The 19,200-nt window shown below is 36.9% G+C and overlaps 1 protein-coding gene across 9 annotated transcripts in view; it reads left to right on the forward strand.

The window, feature by feature from the left end:
* SOX6 (SRY-box transcription factor 6) overlaps positions 1-19,200 on the forward strand; it is a 381,585-nt gene that overhangs the window by 233,647 nt on the left and 128,738 nt on the right. For all 9 annotated transcript variants that reach the window (XM_086614165.1, XM_086614168.1, XM_086614161.1 and 6 more), the window contains one exon: positions 3,229-3,297. In XM_086614165.1, coding sequence (XP_086470291.1) covers positions 3,229-3,297 — 69 coding nt within the window. The remainder of the gene's footprint in view (positions 1-3,228; positions 3,298-19,200) is intronic.

Raw genomic sequence — 19,200 nt, forward strand, 5'->3', positions numbered from 1 at the left:
TTCAACAAAAAACCTTAAGCATCCTCAAACCTTGAAATATCTTCTACGAGCAAGATTCGATTTGTTTGTGTTGTGGTTTTTTTTTTTTTTTTTTGAAGATGCAGTTGTCCAAAGAGCTCCTTTTCTCATTGCACAAAAATGTAACAACAGTGATCCCATACACTAGTCCCCTAGGCATTAGATCAGACAGATCCAAATTAATGTGTGGTTTTTAGGAATCTGACATTATTACTAGAATTATCTTTTCAGTTAAACATATTTTATAGGATATATACTGCAATATATGCTCTGTTGATTTTAATGAGTTGTGATGTCTAGTATTTTATGTGCTTGAGTATTTGCCCACATGTAGGAATATGGACTCATCCCCTAATGGAAAATAACATAAAGGAACACTGTAAAAAATCAGAAGTTAGAATGTCATTTAGCCATCCAGAGATGACACAGTAATTAACTATTGACACTTGTGAATAAGCTAGCACAAATTAATCTTGACACATTTGCAGACGAGTGATATCTTACAGTGAACACTTTGTAATTATATTTCAAAATGAAAATTAAATGACACTTAAAACTAGGTTGTCATGCTCAATGAAGCGAGCATGTAGCTCAACCGATAGGCAAATAAAATTCAGAATTTGAGCCACATGGTGCTTGTGTTCCCTACTTTACTGTGTCAAGCCTATACATCAAGACTATGCTGTGGTAAATGCATTGTGGGATATTGGATACATTTTCTGTCACAGTAGTGTTCCATCTAAGAGGAACCATTGACATTAGATGCTTCGTGGTGTATTTCTGGTTTTCATCAGGAAATACCTATTCAAATGATACTATATTGAATATACAGGTACAAAAAGCTGTTCACAAACAGTCTGAACTCTGGCAGATCAGTGCCTTTGCACATGTAAACAAAGATCTCGTCCTTGCCTTGGCTATAGCTTCCCATGTTAAGTAGCAGCCAAGTCACCAGCAGATCCAAGTAATTCTGAACATAGGACACTGGTACCCGTGAAAAAACATACAGCGCTTAGAAAGAACTACCTGTGATGCAGCTCCATGTGGTGTCTGATTTCAATGTGAAATTACAAGTAATTCCTTTCTGAAGTTGAGTATCATGATAATCTTTCTATTACATTCAGTAAGATTTTTAGCAGCAGGGACAACATGTGGATGTCAACCTGACAGCACTTATCTTTAGTGATAAGCATTACACTTCTAAGATGGAGTAACACAATTGGTGTATTGCTCATTAAAAATAGTAACTCAAGCACTCTTACAGATTTGTAAATGTTCTCTGTAGCACAGTTGCCATTAGAGTTACTTTTCCAAGCGTATATGCTGCTGCTGACCACTGATCTGCCAAAAGCTCACCTGAGGTCGTAGGAGCTGCCGCTTGGTTTACCCAGGCACGCAGGCAGCTAGCTCTGTTTGAACAAACTTTTGCACTAGCAGACCAGGCCTTGCTTCTTCATTCTTCATTCACCATATTTTTTTTTACTTTACTGGGAGATTTATCCAGAAATATTTGAATGCCAGGTTCACAAAGGGAGTTTGATCCCTGTTACAAGCATCAGTGTTCTGGGCTATGATAGTTGCTCGATTCCTTTTCTGTGCAGCACTTTGTCTCGATCTAGCCCTAGAATCACAAAGATCTCAATTTGTCTCTTTGAGGCCATATGCAGGACTTAAAATATGCATGAGTGTTGTGTTGGTCTCCCGTACAAAAGTGAATTTTAACTGTAACAGTGAAAAAAATGACAGAGCTATTTCCACGTGATAAAGTGCAAGATTAAAAAAATGACAGACTTGATCTCTGTATGTGCACAATTACAAGCTATTAATATGTAACTGCAGATTCCTTATGAGTTAATCTGAACAGTTTGCACTAAAATTATGCGATTGTTTAGTTCCAGATCAACCTCGCTACATTTCTGTAATTTTTTTTATCATAAAAACGTTTTATGTAGCTTTCTCCGTTTATAAGACAGAGAGTAAGTGTGCTTGGCAGATGGTGGGGAAGGGGATCAGGAGGGTTTTTAGCAAAACTGGAACTGTGGATTTGAGTGACCAAGCTACCTTTGTCACCAACTTTTGGTGTTTTATGTGGTTCCTCCGCTCTAGATAAATATTTATAGGAGGGGAAATTATACTTAAGAAATGAAGGTAGCAGAAGTGCTGAGGCTGAGGTTTCCAGGAAACACAAATCTTGTCCTTGTTTCAGTCTGCTGCACAATTGCCCTTCTAAAGCAGAAGTCCAGTTGTGCCCCCATCTCCCTGTAATTTCTCCCCTGTAGCTGCAGCCCTTGTTACCCATTGCAGGGAGCAGCTCTGTGGTCCGAGGGCAGGATCCTATTTCCCTTCTGCTCTTGCATGCTGCTTTTGGATGGTTTGTGGGAATTGGGCGAGGAGGTGTGTCTGGGACACATTCTCTCTCATTAGTCTTTTAGCGCTCCTTGCCCTGAACACTTCTCTCTATCTAGTTAGAGAAGAGATATAGTGAACCCTTACCCTCCAGATCCCTTACTGAATATACAAAAGGAGGTTAAGACTGTCTACGTGTTTCACAGAGTTGTGTTAAGGATGAGTTAGTGAGCATCAGGTACTGCTTTTACACAGAATGAGATCCTACTTCCTTGAGTAGTTCCAAGGAAGACTGAGATTTACAAGAGAAGTAATGTGCTGCTCATTGTGAATGAAGTCAGAGAAGCTTGCCCTAGGAGCTTGTGCTGAATAGTGAAACATCTATAAATACTAGCTAAGGCTCCAGTTCAGCAAAGCAGGAAAATGTGTGTTTAACCTTAAGCACCTGAGTAATCCCATCCCCATTCAGCAAAGCATTTAATTTTAAGCATGTGTTTCGTTCCTATTGTAGCTAACAGTAATGCATCATAGTCAAAGATCACCACAGGCTTAAATGCTTTGCTGAATAGTGATGAGATTATTCACATGCACACAGCTAAACTCATGTTTCTATGCTTTGCAGAATTGAGGCTTAAGTGCTTAAAATACATATTTCTTCCTGGCTAACTAGATTTTTATGTTGCATTTAAATTTGAAATGTTTACATCACATATACAGATACCTCTAAAGTATCTTTCATTTTTTAAAAAATAAATGATGCTTAATAAAAATATAATAAAGAATAACTAATAAGATGTTTTTCACTCATAATATTGAAGTTTCAATATTACTGTTTTAATTTAATGGAAATTTTATTTCTTATAGATTGCAAGACAACAGCAGCAACTTCTGCAACAGCAGCACAAAATCAATCTACTGCAGCAGCAAATTCAGGTCAGTGTGTTTTATTGCTCTCTTCTGATTATACTTAAATTCCATTTATGGAGAGGAAAGGATCTAAAATAAAGCAGCCATGTGCTTTACTAACAAGCCTTAATAAAGACGCTTTTTGTGGAGGATCTTTGTGTCTTTGAAAAACATTGTCAAACAAAGATGTTTGGTGGAAAGAGCTTTTCTTTAATAAGCAGAGCTTTCTTCTGAAGGTTATGAACGATTTCTTAAATCTTGTATTAGTTCTGAAATCTGCAATCAGTTTGACTTGTATTGTGTGAAGTAAAAGCAGAGTCTCAATCATTGTTTATAGAATTCCTTACTCTACAAAGGCAAAATTGGTTTTACAAGAAGGTTAGAAGAATGTTTTCCATTTCGTTACCTAAAGCAACCAGCTATAGAATAGGATCATATACACTGAGACAGTACTAAGGCCCTGGGACCAGTCTGCTCAAAGACCTACAGGTTTATGTGTCCCATATACCTTTGGGGAAACTGTACCTTTGAGGACCTGGGAGTGTTCTGGAGGTATTCAATTATCTGTACTTGTACTCAGAACCTAGTTTAATTTTGCACAAATACATGCCAGTAGGGAGTGACATGTAGGTAGAGGCATTGTTGACACAACTATATTACCTTTTCTCCATCCCACTTTGTTTGAAAGCATTTCTGTGGACTTGGTCTTTGACTTAAATATTTTGGTTTGGTCTGACAGATGATTGTGCTGCCAATCATTTCTTATAAGCTTGGACTATGTGTTTTGTTTTTTTTTACTTAATGAGCTGATTGCCATGCTTCTAGATGCCAAAACTGTATTTTTTCTTTCCCTCATCCCAAAGGAATGTTTATAAATGCTTTTGTAAATATTGTAATGCAGTTTCAGTTGCAGTTTAAGAAGTTTAATTAACATATATTAATATCTTGATACCTGGGATGAGAGAGACAACTGAATTTTAAAACACCATTATTGTCATTGCCTATTGGAAGACTGCATGTTCATATTAGGTGAACATAAAGGATGGAAGAGTAAGTAAGAATGTTTGAAGGAAATAAATACATCACCTTCTCTAAGTGTTATCTGCCAATCTGGTTTCAAAAACCAAAGAATCATGTAAAAAAAAAAATCTCCACTTGGCGTAAAAGCTAAGATTGAAACATCGCTGATTCTGCTAAACAGAATATTTACATGAGAAATTTCTAATTTTTAAAATTCCTTTAAAAATTAGGACACAAAGAGGAATCATTGCCAGGTAACTTTTGTTTCTACTTGGAGAATATGGATATGTTTTACTGGGAAGTATCCTGCTCTGTAGTAAAAAATTTAAGGGTACTTTACGTTTCAGCTCACCCAATATTTTCCAGTAGGTTTACCCTTCCACTGACTTTGGGAAAGTTGATCTTAGAATAGACTGAAGGTTCATCTTCTTGTTTGCCCAGTTTTCCTCTTTTACATGGTGCTGAAGCCTCCACAAGTTTTCTTTTGCATCCTTTCCTAAATGTATATGCAAAGAAGTGTTTTAATGATTGTTATGTTCATGTGAGCTAAATTATTTCTTGGTGATCCTTTTCTGTATTTGTTTCAAAATTCTTGCCGATTTAAGCTACTCTTATTCCATAGTTCCTCAGTAGTTTGGCATCTTTGTTAATTCTTGTATTTACATGAATCTAATCAGCATATTTGAGGCAGTGAGGACTATTTCCTATCCCAGCTTGTTAGCCAGATAGGTAGTGGGCATCTCATTGCCCAAGAAACATTGTAGGCTCCAATATGAAGCGCTAGGCATGTTGGGCAGATGCCATGTCAAACATACATTGATCTCATCAGGATTACTGAAAATAAAGTTTGTTAAGAGATTGTTTCCTAGGCCAAACACCAGCTTACACAGTTTATCTGCTTGTGAGCCAAGTGGTTCTTCTTTGTTTATTTGTTCTTTCTTAATTCTGTGGCAGGTTGCTAGCCAGGAGTTGTTCAGGAGAGAAGTTATTTGTGAAGTTGCCTCTTAACAGTTTTTTTTGCTATTGAATTGATTACGAATGTTGCAGTTTGTTGAGACCTGTAGCTGCCTAAGGACTATGGTTCGATGGAGGTAAACCAGGAGGCAGGCGAGAGGTGCAGGGCTGTGCTTGGACTCCCAAGTCCCCTCCCAACATATTCCCAGGAAACCTCAGTACCTGTACTGAAGTCGTGCTGGTGACGCTGGGTGGAATTCATCATATCAAAAGTAGATAACTGCAGTGTAGTGTCTGTCTCAATTAATTATCCAGACTGTTTTTATAGTGAACAGAGAGAAGCAGAGTGAATAGTTTTAGGATGCGATTCATCTTGTCCTAAAGTAGACATTTAAAATATGTCAAATGAATTGTTCCTTAAAATGGCTGTTTCTCTCCATTAACTATAAAGGATACGGATGCTGATGCCTCTAGTGTAGAGCTCTGAAGTGAGGTGAGATGAATCATGCTCTCTGGGGCTTGAGGAGAAAAAAGAATTTTCTAATAAACGTTTACATTCTCAGTTTAGTTTTTGGGCTTGGCAGAATTTGGAACTGCCTCTTCAACAACTTGATTTTATTCGGAACGTCAATTTGTTTAAAGACACTCTTAAGCAACCCTTTTCAGGAAACAGTGATTACTTGTATAAAATGGCGTGGATTCTTATCTATACTTTGTATGCATGGAAAAACAATTGTACTCTTCTCTGACACTTCCCTTTTGAGGAGATTAGAAAATATGAGCAGCACAGGTGCCAGTTCCATCTGGGCATGGGCCTGTTCATGGCACAGCTACTTGAAATAAGTACAGTATGTCCTCCAGAACGCAGGAGTGGAGCGTTGGTGATGCAATGTTTTCATCACGAGACAAAGTGTACCACTGTCATCTTCTGAGGTACAGTGTTACATCTTGAACAACAATTTCTGTGAATAAGTGCATCCAGTTTATTTAACCATTTAAACAATTAGAAATTACTTTAGATGGGGCTTACAAGACATCCGTCAACCACATATAAAAGTGGAACTAATTCATATTAAATAAAACACATCTTTCCCTGGACACCTACTGCATTAATTTACTGAGTATTTTCATTATTTGGTATTTATTATTTACATTATATTGTATATTATTTGTTTATCTAATAATTTTAATACCTTATTTCATTTAGTTGTTTTTTTGATTTGTTTGGGTTTCAAGACCATTTACTGGAGCACCTTAATCCAGACGTGTTATGCATCTAAAACTTTGTCAACAGTCTATGAGCAAAGAGGACATTAGCTAGACTTAGCACAGGAAAACAACATAGGTATTTCAAGAGTACTGAGTCATTAAACATTCTGCATAGTCGTCTTATGTTTTCCAAGTGAAGCTAATGTTACTTTCAGGGTGTGCGTGTTGGAGAAAGCAGTTTCATCTGTTGGCTAAAGGGAGTGGGAATGTGGAGTGGTTCTCAGTTCTGTTTCCGATTATCTGAAATTTGGCATATTGTTTCCTGTTCCTCAATTGAAATATAATGTTTTTAGAATCTTAAATGAAAGATTTCAAATAAATGCATTGTATTATTACTTTTCAGCTCAAATGCTCATAATGTTCATAAACACTCTTCTACAGAGGAGTCCATAGAGATGGCAGGAAATCTAGTGTGTCAAATTAAGTCCTTCGTTCTGCAAAGCTGTGCAGAGAAATCATTGCTTTTAGTGTAAATAAAGTTGAGAAAATACTGTAGAGCAAGTAGGAGTTCACAGATCAGTCTCCAGGTTGATTCAGATTTTTTAAAATAACTTTCTTTTTCATTTAATAAAAAGTATTCAATCTTAAAGTAGAAGGGACAACATGAGACTATTTCAAGGACATCTGTCTGTGCTGTGAAAGGGAAAACTAAGGATAAGGGGAAAAAGCTGTTTAAAGGAGGAATTTGGTGGTACATCATGAAGATGAGACTACATTGGAAGAAGGGAAAGCTTGCATCTCTAGAGCAGTTCCAACCTGTTCAGGCCCTGAAATCCCTATGAATTCAGTGCCTCATTGGCAGAATTCAGTCATTTCAAAACAAGGCTTGGGGACTGCTTCTGACCCCACCACATTCAGCTGAGGAAGGGGATCAGATCCCACTGATGCTTGGAGCATGTTGGTCCAAGATTTCCCTAGGGAGGATGGGATTTAAGAAATGAAAGTCTGAGGGTCTCCCTCCTCTGGTGGGCAGGCTTCGTTAGGACAAGTCCTAAACTGTGGCTGAAATCTTTAAAAGAGGTGCTGGTTGTTGAGCTTTTCTGAAAAAACTTGTGGTGGATATTACAGTTACAGCTGATCCAAACTGCTTTCATCCATTTCCTTTCACCTTGTTCCTCTGTACTATGCTCAATGCCATTGCAGAGCATTTCATTTTCTGTTTGAATCGGTATGATTTCCATTGCATAGAAAAACTGGCTTCCTCTGCTCTCATAAGTATTTGGTTTTAATTCAGTCACTAGAAATTACTCCTAATAGTATTTTTTTTCCCAGTATTAAGCATACATTCATGCTGTTGTAGTTTCATATTATGTTCTTGCATTTTCTGTTTCCGTCAAGAAGAGTGAACATTATCACTGTGATAGTAAACAAACAAAAGAATAGTAACATAAAAATTACAACTATTTAAACTGTCCTTGAATAGGAATTGTTTGAATCATACTTGAAACTTTAGAAGCTGAACCAATGAGTCTCTCTTCTTATCCATGATTAACTACTGACAATTCAGGTACCAGGTGAGCTGAATAAGGACTATCTCTTTATGTGAAGTACATGTCTAAAGATCAGGAATAATTACATTCCACATTAGCCTTCATGGCCTCCCTGACCTGGTTAATTAATTTTTTGCTAGGATAATAATAGTAGAAATAGATTTAAAGATATGCTTCATCATTAAGTATGTAACTGACCTCCAATTTTAAGAGCTGAACCTTTCATTTATTGCCTTTTGGAGACAGGTTATGGCTCCTTGCAGCAAGCTTGCTGAAAATGCTCGAGCTGGAATCTAGTTATTGTCAGTTCAGTAGCGCTCTCTGAGGTTGTCTCTCTTTGTAAACTGTATTTAGCATTGACAAGCAAAAACCAATTGCAATGCTTCTGTTCCGGCACTAGGGAATATTCTCCTCCTCCTTTTTTCCTTCCCTTTCTTTTTTTTCTTTTTTTTTTTTTGTTATTGATCATGAAACTGATCCCCTTCCAGCAAGCTCTGAATAGTACCAAATAAAGCCATTGAAAGCAATTTGATACTTCTATTGGCAGGGTACGCGGATCAGATACTCCCTTGAAAGAGAACGAGAGTTATAAACAAAGCTTAGAAGTCTAGGAATAGCCCCCAGCTTCAGCAAACCCTTAAAATATTTTGTAATTGTATCTTCAATCATGAATTAGCCAGGAAAAACAGGCCTTCTCTGCCTTTATATTTCACTGCTGTATGCTGTTTTTAATTGCCCACAGGCACACTGTTGTGATCTTCTTTGGAAGTTTAAAACCAGGATAAAAATGCAAATCTAATTATTTCTTTTATCTAATCTAATTAACTTTTACAAGTAATGATAGATGCACTGTAGCCTGCATCAAACATTTTAATAATGATGTTTCTGGATTAAAGAATAGGTGAAAGTACTGTAATTTATAAGCAGTCAAGATTAGGGCAGTAGAAAATGTAAATTATTGTGGTGTCTTAATAAGCTATAGCTGCAGTTTATTAATTTACAGTAGAAAGGATACATTTTCCTTAAATTCCAGTTTTCTTATGAATTGGTTCCAAGCTGTCATTGGCATTTTTTTTTAAAACAGTTCATTATTTAAAAAAATCTTGTCTAACTCCTTCCGAACACCAATGTAGTTGTGTGCACATGGAAGAGAGGATGCTGTTACGCGACTGTAACTTATAGCTGGCTGCTATAAGATGATTCAAATTGGTGGGGCTCTGCTGTAGGTGTGGCATCACAGCTTCCATCCAGCTCATAACTTTCTTAGCAGAAATGAAAACTAACCCCATGAAGGAAAGGCAAATATACTAAACATCAGTTAAATGTTTCATATTTTGTTTATTATTACATAGTGGCTTATTAATGAGTTCTAAAGACCTTATTTGATAATTACCCAAGCAAAAGGTCTATTACAGGCCAGCTTTTTCCAACAAAGCCATCTTCATGGCTGGCTGGCTTGGAATTTTCTGTCAGTTGTGTGGGAAGAGAAGCAATGTGGGATCTTTACTTTCTCCCAGCAGCCTACCCTTTAATAAATATTCTGGCAATGCTCCCTATCCTTTATTCAGCCTCTTCCATACTAAAAATGCTTTGACATGACAGCGTGGTGGTGGCCTAAGCAAAAAGACACACTGTGCTGAAGTTTCACTCCTCCTGTGCCACTCCTAAGTTTTTGTCTTGCACCTTGGTCCCCCATTTGCAAGGATTCTGCTAGCTGCTCTGCCTCTGAGGCCCTCAGCCCCTGGAAACAAGATTTATTCTGGCAATGCAGAAAATAATTCCAGATTTGACTCTTAACACAATCCTTAAAACTGTACGCAGTCTTGAGGTGGAGGAGTGGGTTTTTAAAATTTTTTTTACTGTGATCTTTTAAGAGTTAAATTAGCTTTCTTGCAGTTTTCTAATTCACGATATGTGGGGTTTTTTTCTTTTAAATAGCTTTATTTCGCCTACCCAAATCTAAACAAATTGTATTTAATGCAAAAATTAAGCCTTGTGTATCTCTTTCATATGACTTCTCTAATTATAGAGCAGTAAATGGTAGAATAGCATATGTTAGCAACATGAGCAGCAGTCTATGAAATGATCTACAAGTTAATAAAATGATCTTGTGGTGGTGTTGGCCAAATGTTAGCACACATGTTTCGGAAAGTGATATTTCAACAGACTTGAAGAATAGGACTTTGGCACATGGGTGCCGAACATGATCTGATGTGTGGAAATTAGTTAAACCAAAGTAAATGTCATTGTTTCTCAGGCTCATGTTGGTGCAGAAAATGATAGTAGCTGCCCTCCCACTTTCCCTCTCCCACGTCTGTTTTAAAATTGGAAATGAAGGCACAGGCATCCATACTCTCCAGTTCGAGTGCTGCTGCCTCATTTGCTCTGGGCGTGCTGCGTTGCAATCTCACCGGTGGCTTAAGGGCTTTTTCTCAGCCGTGCCTCTGTCAAAGCTAGGACCTAAAATCTCATTGATTCTGTTGAGCCCAAACACTCGTTCTACAGCCTTTGCTTACAGAAAGGCCTCAGGTTTGAGCCCCTGTTAACGTAGGGGCAGATTATAACCAGTTCCTGAATAACAGCAGAAGATCAAGCAAATATTTGCTACCCACCTGTACTTCTGCCCAGGGGTCACTCTCAGCTGGTGGTCTGCCCATTCCAGCCAAGTGTGGAGTGACATGCTGTGGCAGCCTCAGTGCTTGCTGATCCAGACACCTTGGTCTAACTGTGAAAGAGTTTGGCAGAGATTATGCCCCTGTAAACCTCTCTGGTGCTATTCCTCTGGTAGTACAGCTCTGCATCACCCCCTCTGTCTGTCTGCATGATGTAATCTGTGCAATATTGCAATATTTGGAGTAATGCAATAATAATGCACTATTTGCTCCAGCACAGAAAACCCCGTTTTCTTCCTAAGTGACATGTGCACAAACTAAAATGGATAACTGGGAGCAGAGATTGAGCCAACTGGCAGCCTACCAACGGGGCTGATCCTGTGAAGTCTTATTTGCTTGAGTAATACTTGCACAGCCAGTATTTGATGACTTGTATATCTAAGTGTTACTTATATAAGTAGGCTGTGCAGAATTGGGCACCTCATATGAGGAAAGACTTAGAATATTAGCATTGTGGTTAGAATATCACAGATATAAATGAGGCAGGGCTTTTAAGGTTTGTAATTTGCTTTATTAGACAGATAGATGAAGTTGGAAAAAACGGGCAACCGTTTGGACACACCAACTCTTTTTCAGGTCTTACATCAGCGTTATATTGAAACATATCCCAAGACTCACAGAAACTGCCTGAGATACTGGCCTTTCATTTCTGATTAGTTACTTTTTCAGTGATGAATTTTGTGATTGACAGCAGTGTGATGACCAAGAGGGAAAACAATCAGGATTCACATCACTTTTTTTAAAAAAAAAAAAAAGCCAACCAACCCACACTATTTGATGCACTCATCAGGAGATAGTGAATAAAGAAAATAGTTAATAAATGTTAGTATTGAAATGACTTGATTTATGGGGATATTCAGATATACAGGCAAGACTGGAATGTGATGATATCAGAGGTCAAAATTTCTGTCTGCAGAGGCAGGTATTTGGAGGAAAATGATGAAATACAGCCTCACATAAAAAGGCCAAAAGCATTTCACAAAGAAATTGTAAAGTACCTTTTGAAATCTCACAGTAAAATCTTAAATTTACCAGATGGACTAAAGAATTAAAGAATTAAGATGACCTAAAGAATTAAAACGGTTTTTAGCTGTAATTGTGGGAATGCTCCAGAATGCAAACGTATTACTGAATCAATTTGAGCATAAAATCTTATTTCAAATATATTTAATGTCATGACAGCAAGGAGTAAGTACATTGCTCTCTGAATGCATTCAGGAATTATGAATTCACATAAAAAAAGTAGTAGTATGTGAAAACCAGTAAATGAGCAAACCAGATGCTGTTTAACATTTGGTATAAGTTTGATGGCATATATGTAAAGGCAAAATGAATGAGTATTTCTAATATTTGCTGTCTTATGCAACCAGTTAATCCAGACACTCGCAAAAATGTCAAAGCATAGCTCTCAAGGAAAGGTGAATAGCCTTGCCTGGTGTTTACCTATCTAATTTTAAAGTCATTGTTAAAATAAGGAGAAGCTGGTTTATAGCCCTAGTTTACACCCTATTTCCTTTTGTCTGTTACATTAAAACCTCCTCCCCTCAAATAACTAGGTAATGTAGTGGCTTGTGTTGCATGCAAGACTTTTGCTTGTTTGAAAGAACTAGTCTTTTATATAAATCTCGTATACATCATCTTCAGCAAGTTGGGCATTTGCACAGCTTGGGTAAATTATGTCTATATTGAGAATCTCAGAAGTTACACAGTGTGCATTCCATACTTGAGGGATGGGAAATAAAAATTGATATACTGTGTGGCACATGATATAACACAGTGAAATATCTTCTAAATTCCAGAGGGATACACTGACATCACCACGCTTAATTCACATGCAGTAACTCCCACAAAATGTTATTAATTTTAAATTGAAGTTTGTAATCATTCAATAAAAAGAAAATAAATGATGTAAACAGTATACAATGGTGCATTATGAAATGCTGAATTCATCTTATTCACCCACCCAAAATGACAGTATGTTAAAAAAACATTAAAGTTGTAGCACCAAATAATAAAAGCAAAGAAATTCAGAGTTGATGGTGAAGTGTGAAATCCATCTCGAGACACAACACCACCCCACAGTACGAAAGGGCACTTCTGAGTTAGCGAGCTTTATTTTAAAGTAATGTAATAGTAATTTTTATTCTGTAAATGAGAGATTAACCAGTTGGAGCAACATCTAGTTTAAAATCCAGATCAGGTAGATAAATGAGGAGCGTGGGTACTCGCTACAGGTAACAAAATAAAGTTGATAGTGCATTGCATACCTAATAGCCTAAGCACAGACTGAGATTCCTTATCTGACAAAACAATTTATATAATATAAATGTAGAAACAAACTTTTCTCCGTGGAGGAGGAGGTATGGAACTTTTTTTTTGCTCTGACGATGAACGATTTGTATGAAGAACTCTACTATAGTATTTCTAGCTTTGCCTTTTCCATCTCATTTTATTTTATTGGTGATATATTTTCAGGATACTTATCTCCTCTGTAACTGCATATCTGAGTGTCTCATAGGCAGAAGTGTGTTATCCTCACAACACTCTTTTGAGGCAGAATCAAAAGCAGATAGATATTTGGGGGCATCTAATTTTAGATATCTAATTTGGATGACTGAATTAGGACTTTTGGCTCCATATATAAAGCAGTCCAGGTGCTGTGAATTACCTTGTGTTGATTAGACAACAAGGTTCCTAATTTAAGCACCTAAGTTAAATTTCCTAAGTGACTTGATCCAGTTCTTATGTGAAATTTGACAGACCTGAAATCTGTGGTTTCAGAATTCATAGGGTGGGTGGTTCTCTAACTTCCTGATCGTCTTTTCTATCATGACTTTCTGTCAACTTACCACTTGCCTTAATTTACTCTGAAGGAGCTTTTAGCCAGAGTGAATCCACTTCAGCCAGACAGAGAAATATTTGTTCATTCCTCTCACCCGCTCTCCTGCCTCAATGAAAACCATTTCAGCTAGCTTGAGTCTACCATGTGGTCAAGCTGCTGACCGCATATAGCCATTGTCATACAAAAAGACGCAAGTGGAGAGACTGCTTTCACTGAAGAATTCTGCAGTTTCCCAAATCCATATATTTTCCATATTACAGATATGGAGTAACTTCCATGGCTTTGAAACATCCTTTGAACAGTGGCTTCTTGTGGAGAGAAAGTAATTTTTTGTCCAAAGAATGCCTAGATTTCTTGGCGGTCCCTCGCACATTTTGTAGGGCATTCAAAAGACTTACTTGAAACAGCCATTAAATAGTGTTTTTTATTTAATCAAAATGGCTGCTTCTAAATGGAGATCTCGCATGCCACATTTTAGGCCAGAATATATTTTTTACAGCCAAGTTATAAACCTATGAAAAAGGGGGCTTATAATGGAAAGGTTGACACAACATTAATTTTAGTGTTGTAAACGCAATGGTATAATTTTGGAAAAAAGCCTTTATAGCTCTGCTAAGATATTAATTGCAGGAAATTACAGCATATCCTATTAAAGTATTATGTCAGTGGCATACATAGCATATAACACCTTTGCATATTCTCCCTTGTTTTCACGGCAATGTTTTGCATTTTCATCTGTAAAGAGTAGGTGGATAAAGTGGCTCAGAGTTTCTGATCGTTTTTACTCAAGGGGAAAAAACCAGCCTGGGCAATGCTTGCTTATGGCCTACCCTAGAAACAGATCTTCTGTTAACCAGATGAATCCAATACGGGTATCGAGGAATGAATAAAAATCTGCTGAAATGAAAGTCCTTCCTTGTTTTTGTGACTTTTCCACCGGGGATTTGGATTTAAACCCAGTCCTAACTCACACAAATTAGGTTTAGTCAGATTCTTTCCGGAATGATAACTACTTTTATGACAAACTTATTTTTACTGTTAAGGGCTTGCTTTTCATTTACTTATTCTTACAGAATCATTCCTAGCTGTTACGACTGCATAGCAGACCCAGTCTCTTACCGTTTTGATTTCTGCTCAGTTAATTGTTCAGGAACGCATTTCATGTAAATATGCTGGAGGAGAAGCTGTAGATCCCTATTAAGTTGAAAAATGCAGGTTTGTGCTTTGCATTGTACAGCTTTTGATTCCTAAGAAATATGTTACTTATTGCATTTCTACCACTTTTAGGATTGCAGGGGCAGAGTATAAAGGTATCATGTTTTCATTACAGGAATTTGTTCTTGTAGTTATTTTTTAATGTCTTGGTTTTAATATACACTGAATTGTAGCCTTTAGGTATAGTCTAAGGTTTGACTTTTTTTTTTTATCTGCGGTTGCTGTTTTTAACTAGGATGAATTAGTATTATGATAGTTTCTTCTGATGTTCAGATCTTTCAGGACAAGAGGCCACATCTTCCTATTTGTAAAGCACCTGACATTGAGGTCATGGTCCTGTCAGGCGCTTTTCATTGCCACATTGACACAAATTTGCAGTGAAAAAATATCAATAACAACAACATGCAGTTGTTGTTTTTTTTTTAAATATATAAACGAGACCTCGAGTCTTCATATGTTACCTCTTTTCCCTCTGACAGCAGTGGAGCATGCAGAATTCTGTCACAAAAAAAGTCATGACAGTTGTACAGTAGATGAGTTTTTAACAAGATGGGAGAAAAGGCCTTCTCAAAGACCCCACTGATATGCAAGTTCATTGGACCATTGATGTTTTCCATTAATTGCAAAGCTTTAGAATATAACCATTGACTATATCTGGTTTTACTTATCAAATCCAGAACTGCTTTTTCTCTGCCTGCTGAGCAGGGAAAACTCCATGCTGTACCAGTTTCTTTTTACTTGGGGCTCCCAGTATCATCAGGATTAAAGCTGTCAGAACAGTCAGCCCTCTTTATTTTGTGGTTTTGAATACAAAGTGTAATATTATTACTTGAGAAATGGCATGCTTTCAATGTGTTAGTTAAAAATTGCCAAGTGGACAAAACAAAAAAGATCCCTGTTAATAGCAGGCATTGAAATACTGCTTTCACCATTTCATAGGGGAAAGAAGATACAACTCTGCACTTAAATTTGTTTTTATTCTACACCGCTAACTTGTCTCCCTTGGCTTAATCCTACACTCAAGTATGAGGAAAAACTCATGCTCAACAGCTTCATTGAATGCAGTGCAGGGTGCCATTTCCTCAGCTGGTGTTCATTTTCTCTCCACTCATGTCAGTCTAATACTAGAAGTACAGAATTAGGCCCTCTTTTTAAAAACAAAAAGAGCTCACGTGGAAATGACAGCATTCATTTTGCTTTTGTTTTTTGTTCACTGTAAAATATTCCTCTGCTCTGTGTGCGCATTTGTATTTGGGGATAATTGTGTCTATCCACCCTAGAGTGCTTGGAGGTAGCTGATATACTGTATATGAATATTTTTGTCTTGCGTGTGTTTACTTCAGTTATCACTTTGTGCAATTCATTTATTATTATTTTTTTTAATCATCAAAGTCCTTTTTCTTTTGTTTTATCCAGGATAGTGCAGAAGCATCTTTGTGATAACACAAAACTAAAATGATTTGCTCATTATATTACTTTCCTCATTACATTACGTTCCTGTTCAGTTTGTTTTAATTGAGAAGACTCTCTTCCTAAGCAAGGCTATATATCTGTCATTTTATTTACTCTGTTGTTTTACTATCGGTTGAAATATGCATACATTTCAGATGTAACTTTAGGAGGAACAGAGTATACTAGTAATTTATACAATAGACACTGATGATTATTGACCATTAAAGAGTAATAAAACATTTCCTGTGTGAAATAGATGTAGCATCAAATGTCTTTATTTCTGACAGTAAATGTTTCAGGTTTACTTCACAGACATTAATGTTATTATATAAAGGTAAAAACCTGGCTACACTCTAGCAAACGTAGATCACCTCTTAATAAACGAACAGAGTCGCGAGTAAAAGAAAAAAATACTTTGAAGAAAGTCCCAGGCTCATGTGTATATTAACCAGAGCAGATGAAATGATTTATTGGGTTTTATATACAATCTGTAAAGGGTAAGCATTGCTAACAGAATGAGTGGCAGCCTCAGGGAGCTGAGTAGCCCCCAGGGACTGGCCTTTGTTCCTCTGGACTTGACAGGCATGTGTCCCTGTTAAATGAGGGCTTAATTTCTCTCATATGTGCACAATTTCCAAGCTCAACAAAGGCAGCCAGGACTGCAGCTATTTAAAAGAGCCAGCTCAGGAGGAAGCATTCCTGGAGAAAGGGGATGCTAAGGGGCTAATTACTTGCCGTAGTTCAGCAACTGTTGTGGGTTGTTTTTTTTTTCTTAAGCAAGGTTTATTAACACAGAACTGCCACTTTCATTATACATTAAAATTACAAGAGTGTTATTTCTCTTTGTGAAATAGCCATTTTAAAGGTCCTGCTGACTAAAATTAAAATAAGAAGTGTGTTCATTCATTTGGACCTGCAATGAAAGTCATCATCTCTTAAGCTCATGGAAAGATGTTTTTGCAAAAGATGCAGAGATATTCCTTCTTCGGTATCTTCCTCTTCTTTCTCAGTCTTTTGTTGTCTCACGTATAGTAGTAGAAATTGTCCTCAGTGCTTACTGCTTTCATATAAATATGATACTTAATATTGTCCAGATAAATGGTTCAGCTTATGTAAAGCACATTAATATTTACTTAATTACATGTCTAGTATGGCATGCTTTTTATAAGCCTCTCACCTACATATTTAAATATGTGTTTAGACCCAGCAGACCTTTATGGTGCCTTTCAAGTAGTCTAGTGACACTACTCTGTACAAGAAGTAGGACTTTTCCCTTCTTTTCTAATAGAGGACTTGGGTCACTCCTGTGTTACTGGCAGTTGGCATTCTCTGTGAAGAATAAGCCAATCATTTGACAGAGTGATGTAATTTTTTTTTTTTTTTAACTGTGGAAAACAGCAGTTTTCTTTGGACAGTGTTGCCAAACTCTGTTGTTACCTTGAGAGAAAGATGAGCCACTCCAGTGCAACAGGTTTGAAAATGTTGTGGTCACCAGGAGCAAACCACTTTGTCAAGAAATACTATGTGGTTTCAGGCTTATTTCCTATTCTGAAACAAACAGGAAACTTTCTTGTGAAATAGGCAGCCCATTTGATTCTTGATCAGAACATACTGATCCTCCTAAAATCAGAAGCCAAACAAGCGGGAAAAAAGTGTTCTCCCATTGCTCTGTGGAGTCATTGGCTGAAGGGACTTCAACATGACATAGGAGAAGGCTTTTGGACAGGTGGCATCAATGCTTGTAGCCTGTGCTCAGGACATGGTGCATGTACATTTGTGAAAACTGAGACAGTAGTAGCAATTAGAGTGATGTCAGTAGAAGCAGCTTGCTTTTTGGGTCAAGATGAGCCTTTGAACTTGAAAGGGCTAAAATTTAGAAAAGTTGAAACTGGAGCATCTAATGGAGTGCTGCTTCCAACATTATGTGCAGAGTTTGTACAGGTAATACGAGACGTTACCCTTTTGGCATAGGTCCCGTGAAATCTTTGTGAGGCTACTCACTGTCTAATGTTACGGATATAAATATGTTTTTTTGAATTGAATCCTTCATACGTGTGTTATGGTTTTTTTTGTGTTGGGTTGTGTTGTGGAGTTTTTGTTGTTGGTTATTTTTTCTTTTTAAACAATGTTGCAGGTTGATATTCAGGCAGTTTCAAATCAAAACTGAACCAACCAAATTTGACTGTTTTCTTCATCAAGTTATACATTTAGTATTGGAAGCAAGACTTAATCTTTCCAAGGTTAGGTTAGTAAACTAAGGAATGTTTTGTCTTTTCTTGCATGGTTTCTTTGCCATGTAATTTTCGTATGATAACCTTATTTTAAATTTTTACTTCAAGTGGCCACCTTTAGAACTAACATATTTTATATTATATTAAATTACAATATTTCCAATATCATGATTATAATTATCAGAATTGTTTTGCAAATTTCAAGTGAAGCTTATGGTCTCTCAGATCTACATTAAAATAACGTAAATCAAAAAATACTAGAGAAATATTTTTTTAATTTTGTTATTTCCAATCCATTACATAATCTAGGCAACATAAATAGATATTCTCATAGAATTAACAGAGCAAAGAATCAAGTTTTATTATTCGAGCTTCCATTGTACACGTAGGAAGATAGTGAATGTACAAACTACAGGTTGCAGAATGCTAAGAATGAAACTAGTTGCAAACTTTTAAATGCTTTAAGTCATCCCTGAGTAGACAGTGCTCTAGCAGTATGAGGAATTGAAGATTGTAGAAGTACTATTTTAAATGAAAAATAGACGTTCTTTCTTTCTGAAGAGAATGGAACGGAAAATGGATCACTGGAATGGGATGTAGGACTCTTATCTGCTCATTCCTTTCAAGGCTTTGCTTTTTCATGCTGAAGAAAGGAATAATAGTAACAGGAAGGACTGTAAAGCTTCCTCAGGATTTGTTAAGAGGGGTTTAAGTATATAAAGAGGGGTATAAGTATATAAACTTATATTTCTTTTCACTAAATAAAGGAGTTCAGATTGGATAGA

This window comes from Tauraco erythrolophus, chromosome 6 (assembly GCF_009769465.1).
Source record: "Tauraco erythrolophus isolate bTauEry1 chromosome 6, bTauEry1.pri, whole genome shotgun sequence".
Lineage (NCBI taxonomy): Eukaryota > Metazoa > Chordata > Aves > Musophagiformes > Musophagidae > Tauraco > Tauraco erythrolophus.